The 17273-nt window shown below is 38.4% G+C and overlaps 1 protein-coding gene across 3 annotated transcripts; it reads right to left on the bottom strand.

Annotated features, from left to right (window-relative positions):
- Nucleotides 1-2245: 2245 nt before the first annotated feature.
- On the bottom strand, nt 2246-15552 carry LOC111225630 (calpain-1 catalytic subunit-like). Of its 3 annotated transcripts, none has more exons than XM_022750614.1 (22): nt 15416-15552; nt 14018-14272; nt 13428-13497; nt 12552-12670; nt 12305-12438; nt 12024-12198; nt 11080-11154; nt 10893-10978; nt 9724-9798; nt 9285-9445; nt 8611-8777; nt 8344-8355; nt 8035-8243; nt 7326-7365; nt 7149-7217; nt 6806-6863; nt 6624-6685; nt 6129-6197; nt 5919-5997; nt 4520-4636; nt 3217-3269; nt 2246-3017 (listed from the first exon to the last, which is right to left on the bottom strand). In XM_022750614.1, exons 2-22 carry the CDS (start codon nt 14252-14254, stop codon nt 2991-2993), a joined length of 2094 nt encoding a protein of 697 aa, XP_022606335.1. In that variant the 5' UTR covers nt 14255-14272; nt 15416-15552; the 3' UTR covers nt 2246-2990. The 3 variants fall into 3 exon arrangements, with proteins under 3 accessions (XP_022606335.1, XP_022606336.1, XP_022606337.1); XM_022750615.1 differs by having other exon boundaries at nt 15421-15552; XM_022750616.1 differs by lacking the exon at nt 15416-15552 and adding an exon at nt 14404-14474.
- Between the last annotated feature and the right edge of the window lie 1721 nt (nt 15553-17273).

The raw sequence follows: 17273 nt of genomic DNA, 5'->3' as shown, positions 1-17273 counted from the left end.
GCATCTCCCAGTTTCACCAGCAAAACAAATGGTACTACATCAACATCTGGAACAGCATCACCCAGCCCCCCCAGCAACACAAATGCTATTACATCAGCATCTACAACAGCATCTCCCAGTTTCACCAGCAAAACAAATGGTACTACATCAACATCTGGAACAGCATCACCCAGCCCCCCCAGCAACACAAATGCTATTACATCAGCATCTACAACAGCATCTCCCAGTTTCACCAGCAAAACAAATGGTACTACATCAACATCTGGAACAGCATCACCCAGCCCCCCCAGCAACACAAATGCTATTACATCAACATCTGCAGCGGCATCACCCAGTTCCACCAGCAAAACAAATGCTACTACATCAGTATCGGCATCAGCCAGCACTGTGACAGCAACACAGGGTAAATATGCATTTCTTATTAAGTGAATGTAGGCTTCGTGCTTTCACAGTATTGCTAGTAGTAGAAAGCTACTTACATTATATCGAGTAAGAAAATTAGATGTGGCAGATGTACAGCTGATATGCAATTAATTATTATAAACTGTTGTTTCACCTAAAACTATGGAGAAAAAAAGATTTTTCCACTATGCCCTATAAAGTTGGGCCAGATGTGCTTCAAATACAAAGCATGGTGAAAAAACATATTTATAGACTCTTTATCAATAAATAGCATAATAATGACCTGCAGCCCCACTCGCTAGCACATCAAACAGTAAATACCTCAGTTTGAGGAGTGTTAGTGTGCTTGCTTGTGGAGTGTCCTCAGGTTGCACCATGGTTTTCAGCCACAAGAGGACGCAAGTGCACCACAGCCTGTGTTTGTGAACATTTCAGAGTATTCATGACAATGTCATTATTATACACCTTGCATTTATTTAGCACGGCCACCATAACTTGCCAATAAACCAAAAAATTGGGTGTTTGTTAATTCACCATTTTAATTCACATTCAGTGAATGATATGCAGCAAAGTGGTTTGATACCAGATGAAGCAACTCTGCCTGGTATTCTCTCATATCACAGTGCACCATCTAACTAGATTCAATCTCATCCACAGGAAACACAAGCGGCTCAGATGCAACCCTGACCACTACCGTAACAACAACAGACAGTGAGCAGCTACAACTTGCTTTTAATTTATAGTATCACTTTACCCAGTCTATACTTATTTTATGTGGTAATCCTTAAACTGGCATTTTATTTGTTTAATCTTACACAGGGTGCTACAAATATAAAGTTTGATCTGTTTTTCAACCATGAGAATAATGACAAGAGCTTTTAAGAAAATAATACAATTTAGCTTCAGTGATAAATGTCATTCCAGTCTAATTATATGTTTTTTGCTTCTTCTAGCTTCAACCACAAGTGGGGGAACAGAGCTTGCAAAATACTCAACATCCATATTCCTGGCTGCTTTGTTGACAACTGTGCTGCAAATACAACAACTAACCTAAATACAAGTGTTACTTTAGCATCCAAATCAATAATCAGTAATTAATCAATGATTTCTTCAGTAATGTTCACATTTTGAGTATGATTCATTAATGTTATTGCCAATATTATTTATTCACGCCTTAAGAAAATTGCTTAATTGCAACTGCTTCATTTATGCTTCATTCTTTCTGTTCATACTGTAAAACTAAGTCACTGAACAATCACTGGAATCAAAAATCTATTAATATTTTAAGTGGTGGTCTGGATTTTACTCTACATGATTTTTGCAAGTAAGTACTAACATTAATGTTCAATCATTATTTAAACTGCTCAAATTTACTCAATTATCTATTATAATTTAAACTGTTCTGTTATTCCTTAAATTAATAAATACATACTGATAAATATCTCATGCTTGTGTTTCTGTCTCTTGGAGCAGATTATAAAGAAATTCAACACTTCATAATTTTTATTGATTTTACCACTTCTCTCTTGAATACCCTTCAAAGTATATATTGAATATCATTAACATTGTCTTCCTTCCTAAGTTTAGACTCAAAATAAGATTATACAGATCAAAAGGCAGTATGTTCTCTCAGAAGTTTGTGTTTTAATCCTAACTTGTATCACAAGGATATACCCATCTCTAATGCCATGACTTGTGTGTATGCCATGTTAAATAAGTCTATCTCACAAGGAAAATGCCTTGCCACATTTCAAGATATCTGCAAGGCATTTATAAGGGATGAAAGAAATATTGATTTATGCCAACTGTTTGGATAATGTCTTTATTTTGTTAAGTACAAAGTGATTAAAAAAATCCATCCCCACCTAAAACAGAAAATGTATGAACCCGCTTCAAATGTAAAATATCCCATCTGAGAGACTGGCTAATAAGCTTAACAATACTAAGAATCTACAGCCACGCTATTAGCATAATGAGGCTACGCAAATGTCAATGTCAGCATGCTTACATGTCCACCTTTAATGCTAACATACTTAAATTTGATATTTGGCAGATGACCTGCAGCTGAGAAAATATTGGACAGAGTAAAATTTTTACTTGCTGATGGCACTAGATGAAAAGTAAAGGGATTCCAAAAGGGATTACTACTCATCCTGAGGGAGGCGTGAATGTCTGTACCAAACTCCATGGCAACCAGTCCAATAGTTTTCAAGAAATTATACTGAAAACCATCATAGGTTGGAGGATCACCAAAGTCAGTGGGGTTCATCCCCTGGGCACCAGCGATATAGGCTGTGTACCCAATTCTATGGCAAAAAAATTATGTTATTCCCATCTCACAGTAAAACAGAAAACATAGTAACCCACTTAGTACCCAATCAGAGAGACAATACTATGTCTGCTACACTGTGTGTCTATCCCATTGGTCCACTCTATTTTGCACTAGAATGAAGTAAATGCACCATAGTTCCAAACCATGTAATAGCTAAATTGCAGAATAGCATATTTTTATTTATTTTTATTTTTATTTTTTTCACATCTGTTGCTGCACTTCCAAATGAATCCTGCAGCTCATCTTCTCTGTCAGGTTAAGTGTACATCGAAAGGTACAGCCACTGTAAATAAAGACATAGATTATTCATGTGCTTCAGCCTACCTAAAACCATTATCATTTCATCACAGAAAACTGGAACTGTAGAGGAATGATATCTGCAACATTGCCGATAAGATATTTCCAGGTAACAGCTGTGCAGGTTATGAAAGGTTAAAACCAAATTTCAAGAAATGTTCACAACTCTAAAGAACTTTTATTACCTCAGATTCGCGAAGAGTCATGTTCAATCCGTCAGACAACTGGCTGAAGATTTCTATTGAGAAAGACGCACATCCTTGGTTCACATATCATTCTCATCAGCATGACTACTTTAGCTTTGCCTGTTGCCTCATACTGCATGTGAAGTAATGGTGTACTGTCAGCTGAATGCAATGGACACACTGTAAGTTTTACCATAGCACACCCAGTAGCAGAGCAGCTTTGCCTTGCAAACACACTATACTTATCAAAAATTCCACAAATGGTACTAAGTTAAGGGACTTAGAGGTACAAGAATTACTGGGGTGGAGAGGGACACTGATCCTTATGTTTCACTTTATAAAAAAAGAAGACCGTCCCCAGCATCATTAATGTTGCATCTCCCCTTGACCTAGAAAACTGCGAACCAGTATGTCAAAATAATGTCAGTGTTAAATTGGTATAAATATTTTAATCGTGTACCACACTTTAAGCCTTAGTAGCTTAATGGAACCTCTAATGTGCACCACTAATGCACATATTAATAAAAACCTGAAAAATACAAATTCAGGATAAGGAAATTACAGTGTCCTCGCCCTTCTCTCAGCCCCAAAAGTACAGCTGACACTGATGAGACAAGTATTCAGGTATTTTGTCATAAACCAAAATAATGGACAAACTGAAATTTCACTTCATTGAAAATTATAAACATGAGTCTCATGGTGGCGCTAGAGAAAGCATCAGTGGACAGACACTGTTTGCATGTTTTGTCCATGGAATAACTGAATGAATGAATGAATGAGTAACAGCTATTGTCTGGATCCATGTGTTTTTCATCTCAAACATTTTTTTTACTCATTGATGTAGCAAAATTATCAAACCGACAGCTGCAGATCCACTCTCTTCTTCTCCCTCCTCTTTATCCAGATCCACTTTTAGTTTAGGTCTATGTTTAACATAAAGTCATTCCACTATTAGTCAACTGCTTGTTCTACCTAAGTGCTTTTGATTTCCTTCACTGATGTGACTATGTCTCTTTTGCAGATAACCCTGCCTAAATGTGGAGAAAAGTTGTCTTAACTATAGGACCGTTGCAGAGATTCAAACTGTTGACTATTCTTTATAGCTTTTGCATTTACTGTCATAGAAACATGTTATTCTGCAGGTTTTACACTCTAAAATGTTTGAAATGAGTATTGCACTCCAAGGAGGAGTAAAAACTGTTGTGAGCATCACTCACACAAAAACAAAATGAAGTATAAAACAGACATTTCAGTTAAGTGTTGTTTGCTATGACAGTAGAGAGTAGAGTGCAGATTTACTTACGGTTCATACAGTCAAAGCGCAGGATTAGACTGATGAAGCTCTCCAGTGTTATGTGTCCAGAGGAGGCACCATAGCGCAGAGCCATCAGATTCAGCATGTCATCGTTGATCCTCTTTCCTGACCAACACACATTTAGGACAAGAGTTCAGGCAACATCTTATTTTAGCAACTATTGTTTTTGTCATTGATTCACCTACAGATTATTGTTTTATTTCTCTAAGCCATGACACTGTCACACTGTCGTAGCTCTATGGGACTCTTGAATAAAACAGAGCCATTGTTAATGTTATAACCAACACCTGTGCTATGGCAATTCCAAATGTCTGCTGTGAAAGATGCTTAATGCGCTTTGACTGTCCATGTTTGCATGTATTATAATAATGCAAAATACAAATTGGCTCTGGTTAAGTGCTAAATTGTTCATCATTGTGTCCCTCATCTGTTTAAATCAGTTTGTGATGAACAAAAGCAGATGATGACATTACGTAATCGAAATACAGATGACAGACAAGTCATCAATTTTTTAATTGAAAGGTTTGGAGTAGAGCTAGTAAACTCATGCCAAACTATATGAAAACATTAACATGGACATAACATTAAGATAGTTCCTGCTACATGCTTAATCATGTGTTCCACGGCAAGGGAAAATTTGCATACATCAATAACACCTGATGCATTTCATTCTTTATCGTCAAGATTAAAACCCTTCGTGTGCATAAAAGCAGTCTATGTGTAAAATTTATAAACACACTGTCACTGCTGTGATACACCACCCTTGTATACTTGTAGAAACCCTACTTGTTCTTCACATGGGAAATAAATATTTCTAGGTTGAAACATCCCAGCCTGTTCTTGTTCAGACATAGAACCTATTATGTTTTTTGTGGTTTGTGTGGTTGCTGGCCACCAGCCACAGCTGTTTCTTCCTTGTTAAATGTTTTCATTTATGTAACCTCTTCTTGAGGTATTAGTTGAGGTAATATTAGGATTCAATGCATCTATGAATATCATAATACAATATGCACATTTTTATTTTAGTCTAGGTTCCTGACCTTTTTAGCCCTTACAATAAAGTTTACTTGGGGCCTCTCATCACATTTCAGGTGGCTGTGGGTTGTAGCAGTTCCACCAAAGAGATTTCCCCTCTAGAGTTGAGAAAAGTCTAAAAACATGAATACAGATTTCCATGGCAGAACTTTGTTCTTCTTCTTTCCCACTCTATTAACCATTGCATGACCCCACAAATTTATATTATACTTCACTTATGTAGGAGTTTCAATACACAACTTATACTTCATCCACAGCTGGTGTGTACTATTTATGGGGCACCTGGATAACTTCCAGGATGGTTCAATTACATGTGTCCTTAGCAGATGAAAAGATCTGGTTCATTGTCTACCTGAGGCCATGATTGCATTCCTGAGCTCACTCAGTGACAGTGTTCCTGTCTTTGAAACATCAGTGAGGAAGAAAATGTCCTGGGTGAAGAGAAGACATTTAGTTATGTGAAACTCAAGACAGTGAGAACACACAAACCATGATCAGTAAATCATTCTGATCTGATGTTTTATTATGAAACATGTTTCATCTTTCACTTGGTTCCTTTTACCTTGTATGAGGCAACCTTCTTCCACAGACGCAGAAATTCCTCACCATTCAGTTTGCCAGTGATAGATGTCTTTAACATTCCATTAAGGTATTACATCAGCACATGCTGTTTCATGTCTTGGACTGACCTTTAAATGTATTCTTGGCTGTTACATTAACAAAAGGGCAGGCAGGGTTTGGCATGTGAACCGGTGGCGTGCAGGGACAAGATAGGCAAGTAGATCCAAAAAAACAGCTTCACTCCCAACTACCTAACCCGAGTGAAGGGCAGCTTGACAAACACACCTGTCTATCACTAGTATATAGCTGTATCATCCTATCAACCTAGCTTGCAGAGACAATGGCCTTGCTTGTCCTGACAGCATGTCGCTGATATACGCTACTTATGTGTTTTATATCACTAACTAAATTAACCATAAGCTAATTTGCCGATACAGAGAAAAAGGGAGAAAAGAAACTTTTTTTACTTCACAACGTATATCACTTAAGAGGATACATCCATCAGAGCAACCATGCTGCGACAGGCGTCAATGCTGAAGCCTCCAGATTTCAAGTCTCCTAAACAAAAAATAGAAAAAATAGAATGACACTCAATTTGGCCAAACCCAGAAACACAGCAGTGCCACAAAAGATAACTATGTTTGAATATTTTTGTAAGTAGATTTTTACAGTCCAAACCTTTCAGGATTCTGTCATTTAGAATCGTCTGTAGCAGCTCAGCATCCACTTCTTCATACTGGAAATGAAATGGAAACAATGAAAGACTTGTATTTGGCTCTCATGATGGTTACCATTCATGGTTAACTTCATATCGAGGGGGAATAATAACATGCCATATTTTATATATGTTGTTAGAAGCATGTTTCTATGACAACATTCTGGAATCTAGTCAACGCTGGTGGAGACTGCAGTTGAGTGCTACTGCACCTTGGAGAGTGTTATAGATCTTTTCATCTAACTCTCAGCTAGAAAATATATGATCATATTTCCCAAAATGTTAAGCTATTGCTTTAAGACACACCTTGTCAGAGTACTGACGGAAGAAGGTTCTCTTATTTTCGTCATCTTCTTTATTTTCGATTGGTGAGTGCTGCAGGAGAGTGGCATACACTATCAGTGAAATCAGTATAATAAACAACATGGAACATAACAGCAATACCAAAATAATGTCTACAATATATATTAAAATCTTGCATACCTCTTCTGCATGGTTGTGGTCATGGCCACCAGAATTCTCACTGAGAGGAAAGACAAGAGACATCAGTACATCTAGCAAATATGTTACAGTAACTTGTGATTACATAACAGTTGCTTATCCCAGTAAAACACACACATTTGGAACATTGGAGGGTATTAGTTTGGTCTCTGTGTTCACTGTGTACAGACTAGTCCAAGACCTGCTAATGTTGGCTTTTCACAGGGCATGAAGGTACAGGAAGGCTGTTAGTCTTTACCAAAACAGGAGAAATGCAACTCCCTGTAATTCCAGTTACAGTTGTCTTATGTACATGTGTGCTTGCTAACTTTGGCCATTAGTTATAGTAGTTATGTAGTTTAGTTAAGAATCGTTAAGATTGTTGCACTGAGGCTACAATAGTTCAGATGGTAAGTAAATCCCTCCAAATTCTAGGACTGCTTGTGAAACAACAATTAGTCTCTCAAAATGAAAGAATGGATGTGTGGGTGTAGAAGCTTTGGAGTTGTTTAAAGGCACCTTTGATGAAGCTGTGCTGGGTACCAAAAGTAACAATTTGTGATGAGTTGATTACAGTTTTCAACCCCAACATTGCTTGTGGCATTACTGCATTTTTTTCAAGGCTTGTAGTACATGGTTTGTGACATCTAGATTAACTATAACCTTCATCTACAAAATGTTAAAGCTAATAAGTGATTTGTGAATGACTTACTGGACATGGGTCTCTGCCTTGGACAGGATGGTCAGGATGAAGGAGGCTGTCTCATTGGGACTGAAGGTGGACGGCACAATCAGGTATTCACCAGGCTTTAACATCAGTAACAGCATCACCTCACGTGAATTCGTGTAGGTTTTAGTTTGGGCCACAGGTCTGTTTCTGGTGAAGAAAGAGGCTGGGAACTTCCCTCTCTCACCCTTGTACTGCAATGACAGTGATAAGGAGATGTGTTATTTCAATGCAGCTTATCTCAATCTCCAATATAGGTCAACGATATGTACATGGGCTAAAAAAGTTACTTACCTCATCAGTCACCTTGGATGAAATCAGAGGAAAATTAGTTTATGTTGGAGACAAAACAAAACAATTAGTACAAGTGAAATCATGACATTATGAAAAGATTAAATGCAAAGGTTTATTTACCAAAATTCAAGTACAAATATGTGTGTACATTCAACATGCTGACACATCATTTGCATTTTTGTTTTCATTTAATTTGAGTAATATTTACAATAGTCCTCCAATGTGTGACAGAAACAAAAAAGTTGAAGGATAAAGAGCAATATGTACCTCAAATATCGAGAATCCAATGTGGAGATTTTTGACCAGGCGTCTGTTCCTCTTGTCAGGCTTTTGCATGAGAGACACCAGCATATTGTCTGAACCCTGTGTCTCAGAACATTCATTGAGTAACTTGTCAATCTTGACCCGATACTGTGGATTAGTCCAGAAGCTCGCTGGAGGACAAAAAGGCAAACAATTTTGCATCATACCATTTTGCCAAGAGTAGGCTAATTCAGCTGATTAATTTAAGAAGGTAAAAACAAATTTGTCTACTTGTCTAGTAACCGTAAACTGAAAAACAGAACAGACTTATCAAACAAACATCACGTTAATGCTCTTAATCTCAGTGTTGGATGCACCGTAAATACTTAATATATACCAAGGCCAGAGAAGTCGGATTGTCTTGAAATGCAATCTAATTGTTGGTTTTATTTTTTCAATGAGATTTGTTGTAATAAAGGAATATAGAATATAGCTATAACCTGTACTTGAGACATCAGTAACATGGGCACTCATTTGATCTGTATTGAGGCTGTAAGAAATGAACAATGTGAAATTCTTTCCGAATTCTGCTCTCTCTAAAATGGCATGTTTGCCTTGTTTAGATAGTAAAGACCAGAGGTTTTCAAACTGTGATATGCAGAGACAGGTTTGCATAAATTCTGATATTCTGAAAGTACCAGGGTTATTCATGCATCCTCCAGCAGTGGTTCCTGCAACCCATCTGCCCTCATAGAAGGAAGTCTTCCAATGGCAAGATGAGCTTCCATCAAGGAAGTCAGGGCACAGGCAGCAGATATCGAGATCTGAGTAGAATTTACAGAAGTCTTGCAGGGTCATCCTGTATGAGACATTAACTTAGATAAATATTGTTGTTGTCCTGAATGAGATGCTGAAAAGTTTGAAACCATCAGTTTGAGATTCACTTGATCTGTAGAAGAAAAGGATTAATTCCATATCTGTCAGTTGTTGTAAATTGTTCAAATGCAATCTGAGTGAAATGATAATTATAATTATAATTTTATAATTATGTATAGATACTGTTCAGTGAGTGTATGCACATAGTACCTGATACATCTGCCATTTTTAAAAATGAAATTTAGATTTTAAAATGCTTACCAAAACTCCCCATTATCAACCACTGAAAGGCACATCTCGCGTTCTTGAGGACTCACGGTTTGCCACAAAGGTGACCTTCAGGGACAAGTTGTCAAAGAAAGGAAAGAAATATTATTATGAATTGTTCTTATTAACATTGGGAAGATTATGCAAATCAGGCCAATGACGTATGGAAAAGCAATAGAGGTAAATGCACTACACCTCCAGTCCAGTAGGTGATGGTAATAAGAATGCAAAGGCTATACAACGATGACGCCATAAAAGCGAAGGACAGGCTGGCATCATCATTTGTGCGACGCTACAGTTAGCCTGTTAACATGGAGGAGATTCAAGTTGTGCTACTGTTGATCATTGTTGGCCCATCTGTTTCAGGCTTTCTTCTCCATGTCAAACCACAATGAAAAACAACAGACTCGAATCAATACAAAACAGTCAGCTTGTAGCTGCGGGCTTTTAAACATGGCAGGTGAAATAAAATACAGCGAGTACTCGACCAATCAGAAATGTTCAGCACTGCAAACCACACCCTCCAAAGTTCCTGAACCTTTGGAAAGTACTACCCCCTGACCAGGGACTTTTTTGGGGGTCAATCTATTACCCCAGAACAAAATTTAGACCCTGGTTCCTGCGGTCAAAACACATAGTTCCTCAAAAGTTTCCTTGTTCCTGGGGAATGTTCTTACAGTGGAAACGTACCTTAAGACACTGTACTGTTCATTTGGCTAATGTGAAAAGCAATGCCCTTGTACTGTCTGGTATAGACATTTACATTCACTAATATAAAATAAATGAGATTACATTACAACTGTTAAATACCTGTCAAAACTTGCCCCCCTTGTGTTTTACTCTAAACTAGCACATCCAGTTTATAATAGTGCAAAGGTGATTGCTATAACACAACTATAGGGAGGCTTCTTGTGTTCCAAATGTTCTTAATCCCTTTATATATATCTTACAAAATCATAATTCTTTAATATGCCACTGTCTGGATTATCATCAAGAAGATGACACAAATTGACAAAGGATCCTTAATAAATTGCCTATGTGAGAGTGAATGCATCTGCAATGTGCCACATACTCATGGGAAAATAATTATTTTAATATCTTCTGAGGCAACAAATCAAAGCCGGTTCTTCCTGAAACATTCGCTGGATGGGAGTCAGTCTTACTGATCACTCCAGTCTCCATTCCACTCTTTTTGGCCCCAGGGGTTCCACAAACGCACCAGGTTTACGGGTTGCCCTCGGCTCATCATCTAACCAGCAATCATCACCAGAAAAAGAGAATAAGTGTTATTTATATGAAGTACAGAATTCTGTATGTTGCAATGCCTTTAACGCAAATGCAGTTCTTCACCTGTTTCACACCCGTGACAGCATAGGCATGGCCTTGGACCAATCCATTTGGTAGTACAGTGTTGGCAGATGTCTCCTACAAGATAGATATACATATATTTTCTTTGCAACTATTTTCTATGTAAAGATATAGTGCAGTAATGGAGCAGAGAACAAAGTCACAACGTCTCTGTGTGTGTGTTGTAATCTGAGTTTCTTATTTGTTTTGGTATCTGGTCCTGATGTGTGTGCATGTTAGTGTATGCGAGTCCCTCCCAGCTAGACCCTCGCTCCTCCCCACGTTTATACAAACACACTGACCGCCCACATGAGATGACACAGTGCAGTACGCAGTGTTCAGGTGAAAGCAACCTTTCCAGAATTGGGGGCTTCCTCTATGTGTACGTAACTTCATGGCTACATAAGGTTGCATGTCTGTTTTCATTAGTGCCTGGCTGCAGAAGGCATGATAACGTTAGCTAATTTGCTGTTACTGATATTATGGATTTGTTTGGCAAAAGTTGCTATCACTAGCTGGCTTATCGTCAACGCCTGTGCTAATGTGGCTGGGTTGTTTTTTTGTTGGCTCTCATGCACACAGGGTAACTTTATTTAGTTGTGCTCCTCGTTGTGTGTTTAGTGGCTGTTTTCACTGGGGTTTGTAACACCTTGCTGGTCTTTGCCAATAAACCAACTAGATCACATGAACATGTGAAACATTTTGTAAAATGAACGCTTTATAATGTGAAAATTACATAATGACTGAATGTGACAGCTGCATCAAGTGGATGAACAGTTTTCCCATGTCAGTAAATGGCACCCATTCAAAACCTTGACCCCACCCTCTCTTTCTCTCTCGTTATTATAAATGTCAAACATGTCTCTAGACTCTAGCTCTTATTCTTCTCTCTCAACAAAAGCAAAAAGAACCAGCTTTGTGGTTATGTGTGGTATATTCGTGCTTACCCCCTGAGGTGTACCACAACCCATCAGGGACTTGGATAGGCCAGCTCTGCACATCAGCTCCCACAGGCTTGGAGGAGGATCTGACAGCTGGATGCACATGTGGACACCACCAGTGAAGTCCACCAAAGCCTCAGAAGGAGTTCCAGCATTCATGTCTGAGTAGGAACCACACACCCTGAAAGTGGGACAGTGGGTGTGAAATTACTTTCACATACTTTCTGAAAATAATACTAATCCCACTCATTTTATGATTGAGAAACAATGCTCTGTTTTTTCCATACTTGGCATAGGCTTTCTCCAGCAAAGCAGGCCAGAATTCAGTTGGGTCTTTGGAGTGGACGAAGATTAGTCTGCCATTGATTGTCGGTAGCTTGTCATCAATGACGACATCCACCCACCTTCCAAACCTCCAGAACTGAACAGAGGAGAAAGGAGAGGATACGAAGAGGTTTCCAGCAAAATGAGATATGTACCATTTAACAGAACCTACTTTTGAACAATTACTGTTAGCAATGATTGTTGGTTTACCCTGAAATGGAACAGCCCACAGTACTCCTCATCAAAATTTTGCTCTAGAGGAACAACTTGTCCAAGGATGAAATTCTGGAACGTCAGAGCTCCGATAGATGCAAGAAACCAGCAGTTTCCTGAGTGAAAAAAGTGTAATTGAGTTGTCAGAACAGTGTGCTACGCAGGCATGACAGTAAAATTTGTAAGGGCAGGTTTATAGTTTAGCAACAATCAAGACTGCTAACACAGCCAGGAGGAGAACTGTCCCAAGATTACAAATGAGAGTATAGGCTATGTGAACATAGCCGTAACCTGCATTCATTTTCAGACTTAATTTGCTAGCATAGTGTTTTTTTTTAACATTAAGACATGAAAACCTATTCTAGTAGGAAGTATGCACCTGAAAATGAGCTTAACAGCCCCTTTAAATAAAATGAAATTGTTTTCTTTGTGGCCAAGGGGGGCCATCTAGAGAGACACACCATGAGGAATGAAGATGAAATCCTTACATAGAGGAGAGACTAGTAGGTTTTGCATTTTTCTTCCAAAATTTGGAAGTTTGCCATCACTGTTGGACCAACTGATAACAGCACAGCCCACAGTCAGGTTTTAACATGTCTAGGTGTGTTTAAAATTGGACTAAAGTCGCTTGTTTGCGTCTGAAGGTATGGTTAAAGTCATTTATCTTACTGCACAAATTATATATTGCAGCAGTTGTTTTCTGCATTTTGATGAAATATTTCAAATGTAGCAAGATTTACAAGGTGCAAGGTATTTACTATGTGCAGTTTACTGCAGAAATGCTCTCTGCCCTACTTTTGCCTGTTTTCTGCCTGTTGTCTGCATGCTTCTCTTAATGAAAATGTATTATTTTGAATAACGCAATTTCCCTACCAACAATGCCTTGACCAAAGTCAAATCTGGAGACCCCGTCGACAACAAAAGATGGATTGGGAACAATTTTCTGAAACAGAGGAATTGGTGACAACACAAAACTTTTTAAAGGTTTAATATTACAATTGTCAGGAAACAACACAGTAATACACTATGACTATAGCCTGCTTTGTCAAGTTTGTCTTTGAGCCCAGCAGTTTGTCATTAAAAATATATATATTTCTATGTGTTATATTTTTACATTAATACTGAACCAAAAGATTCAGTGACGGTTACGTGAAAGGGTTGCTGCTGACATGGCTCTGCGCAAACTCTTGGAAGCAGCTGCTTGCACGGGAGCTAACACAACACACTAACACTGTACCTCCCTCTCCAGCATTAAGGAGAATTACATAACTAACAAAGTGACAAATTTGAACATTTAGCAAGTCCCAGGAGGCGACGGACTAAACCAGGTCTAAAACAGTAGTTAATAGTGGATTTACATTTGTAAATGTAAATCCACTATTACTGTAATTACAGCTCACTTAGTTGAGCTCTTCGACTTAGTGTTATAAGGGACCCATCTTTTCAGCCACCAAAACACTCACCGATGGTCTCACCCACACAACTCGGGCCAGGTCGCTGGGTGACAGTATCCCTGGGCCAATGGAGTTCCTGTCAGGGGGGAACATCTCATCGATGTACCTTACATTTCGAATCAGACAGTACTGTTTCAGCTGCTGGAAATCTTGGTTGAGGAACTTCTCAGGGTTGGTGACAGTCCCATAACCATCTTTCTTATGACGTGCATTGATGATGTTCATACACACACCTGGGGGAGGCATTGCTGCAGTGGTTGAGATCTGTTCAGAAAAAAATTAAATCCTCAATCCTTGGTCCTCTCCTATTAAACATTCACATACTTCCATTAGACCATATTATACAAAATAATGATATAAACTATCATAATAATTCAGACAACACCCAAATTTACCTTGCTCTGTCACCCAGACTAAATGATTGGATGTTTCTGAACTCCAAATTACAGACTGAGATAATTGTCTTTGGTGCAGAAGAATGAAGGCTTAGAGTTGGCATTCATCTCTACTCTCTATCATGTCGAAACGGGACCTTCCAGCAGGTTAGGTTACTTTTCTCAGGTCTCAGCCAGCCCCACCACCAGCCCCCCGTTCCCACAGTGCACACTAAATATGGAGAGGCAGCATTTAGTCACTGAGAACCACAGAGCTTGAACAAGCCCCCAGAGGTTATTAGATCTGTAACAGGTTTGATCTCCTTTAAATCCAGGTCAAACTTGTATGTTCCTTGACTGAGACCTAAATACTTATGATGAGCTATGTTGCATATTGATCCTATATTTATGTCTCTATTCTTAACTTTTTTTAAACTTTTAATTAACTTTATGCTGTTCTTCTTTTCTTTCTTTTGTTATGTGTTACACTGTGTAAGTCTACCTGTTGTATGCCAAATACATAAAATAAATCTCAAGCTAATGGTCTATGGCTGCTCAGAACACACACTGAAATCATTACAACATAAAACACATGGATTCTTAGTTTCATGACAATCTGCCAACACTAGCAGCAGCAGTATGATAGTGACAGTGGAATTGCTTGTTGTTTTTCCTGATAATGACGCCGTGCCAGACTGTCAAACTTTGGCTGTTATACAGATATTAGCTACACATAAAAGACTGTATTTCCCAGCCATTACATACATGCAACATGCATGTCCAGTAGGAGGTCAAATTTATCTGCTGAGTGTTTCTGCAGGTACAGTAAAATAAAATCAATACCAAGGCTATAATATTCCTCATTTTACTTTCAGTTTCAATTTAATTTTTTTCTCCATGACAAATAACAAAATAACACATTGTAGTAAAAGAGTCCAAGCCACTTACACACTGTGAGGTCAGGTGTCACATAAGATTGCTTGTAAATTGACCCGTTTAAAATGTTACTGGCATATGAAGACCTTAATCTTACCTCACCGGCCACAAAAAGCGTTGACTCTGGGTGCACCAACAAATATGAGTGAAGAAGCTTCAGATCTTTATATAGTGGCTGCAAACGCCTGAGGCCACTTCTGTCAATGTGTGAAGTTCATTTATGAAACTCTGTGAGAGGTTTTACCTGGTGCAGCAGCCCTCTGACTGCAGACAGGCTCAGACAAATAGACCTGCACATACACAGACACACACACACACATACAGAGAGAGAGAGAAGGAGAGAGAGAGAGTGTGTGTACAATAGTCCCATTTGCTTTAATTAAAAGATACTGTATGACAATCTATAGATTCGTGCTGCACTGGCTTGTTCACATGTTCAGGACATAAAACTGTCACAGGAACAATACTGGCTGCTTGCAAAATAAGTCCGCAACTATTTCCTGTGCATGTAATGACATGCAACTATCTCCTCAGGCTGCTGGCTGCCTTAGAGCAGCACAGCCACTTTTTCATGAGACCTGCAAGACCTGAGACCTTGTTAAGTTCTAAACTGTGCAGAAATGAAGATTCATCCATTATTTCTAAATTGATTAATTGTTGGTAATGGGTGTGGTGAATGGAATGTATCCCAGCATGCATCAAGTGGAGCTAGCATACACCCATGCTAACCTTTGACAAGCTGCATGGTTGTCACAGGGCATTTACACACACTAACATTCTCACGCATATTCACACCTAAAGGCAATGTTGCAGTACCAGTTCACTTCACTTCCCCTGCGCGAACACAGGGAGAACATGAAAATATCATATAGTAAGGCACAGGTTATCTAGGATGAGTGCCACTGTCACATGGATGTGCAGCAACAAATGTCTTAAAAGGGTCTGTTGTAGTAAACTACAGAAAAAATAAATAAATTGAATAAATTGTGCTTCCTTAGTTTTCAGCCTCAAAGTTTGCACTGCAGTGTAGGACGCAACCTAAATGAGATACTGGGGCTCTATTTTTGTGAATCTAGGTACAGAGAGCAAAGCATTGTTAAGTTTTTTTTTCTCAGTTTTTTAGTTACTTTTTGTGGTTGCAAGAACAACTCTGGATAATAAAAATATTCTCCTTCTCAAACTGAAATGTAATGGGGAGCTTCCTGCAATCCAGACTGGTATTAAGTATTTACAATTATAGAATTATTGTACAAACCTTTTTGTTTATCAAAAAAAATATTTTGTCTAATGGCAATTTTTGTGAAAAGCATTTTATTGCTGTCTCAGTCCCTAGCAAATCAACAGGCCAAACCAGTTAACATCCTGACATTAACCCATTAGGGCCAGTTTATGCAGTAAGAGTGTGACTGCATGTGTAGTATGACAGAAGGATTCCCAGGTTAGACTTTGAACTGTTTTCAGCCACAAGAGGGCAGACGTTTTTTATGTTCAGAGCAGGTCTGTGAACATTTGAGGGGTAACAACAAACCCTCATGCGAACGTAATGAATTACCTGACCTAACCTGGGTGACATCCCCCACAATAACTACATTTGAATTAGCGTTCAGTCTTTGTTTGCAGCATCTATTTTGAATCTAGTTTGAAAGAGAAACCCCTACACTTCTTGAACATATACGATAGCTGGTTTTTCCATGTAGTTGAGCTTTACACTGTTAAACTACCTACTTGAACAATCTCATTTTAATTATTTAATTGTCAGTCAAATCAAACAGTACAGCTTTGGATAATCTTCAAGGTCTACATGATTAGTGATGTAGACTTTCGGGCATATAAAAGAGAGAGCTTTGTTTGTTTAAGAGTTTCGACCAGAGTAAAAACAAACAGGAAATGTTAATAATTAACTTTTACTATTGATAAGTAATTGAAATTTGCAGGAAGTGTCGTGAGAAAGAAGG

Source organism: Seriola dumerili, unplaced genomic scaffold, assembly GCF_002260705.1.
Source record: "Seriola dumerili isolate Sdu_G_001 unplaced genomic scaffold, Sdu_1.0 BDQW01000149.1, whole genome shotgun sequence".
In the NCBI taxonomy this organism is placed as follows: domain Eukaryota; kingdom Metazoa; phylum Chordata; class Actinopteri; order Carangiformes; family Carangidae; genus Seriola; species Seriola dumerili.
The sequence above is the reverse complement of the archived record's forward strand: the minus strand, read 5'-3'. Positions and strand labels throughout refer to the sequence as shown.

What these genes read in the sequence shown, in the direction of transcription:
- LOC111225630 (XM_022750614.1), bottom strand. Translation starts at nt 14,254, where the DNA reads ATGCCTCCCCCAGGTGTGTGTATGAACATCATCAATGCACGTCATAAG. An exon ending in AAGGCAGAGACCCATGTCCA is followed by an intron (nt 7,366 to 8,034) that starts GTAAGTCATTCA and finishes CTTTCCTCTCAG; the next exon opens with TGAGAATTCTGGTGGCCATG. An exon ending in TGACTCTTCGCGAATCTGAG is followed by an intron (nt 3,018 to 3,216) that starts GTAATAAAAGTT and finishes CTTTATTTACAG; the next exon opens with TGGCTGTACCTTTCGATGTA.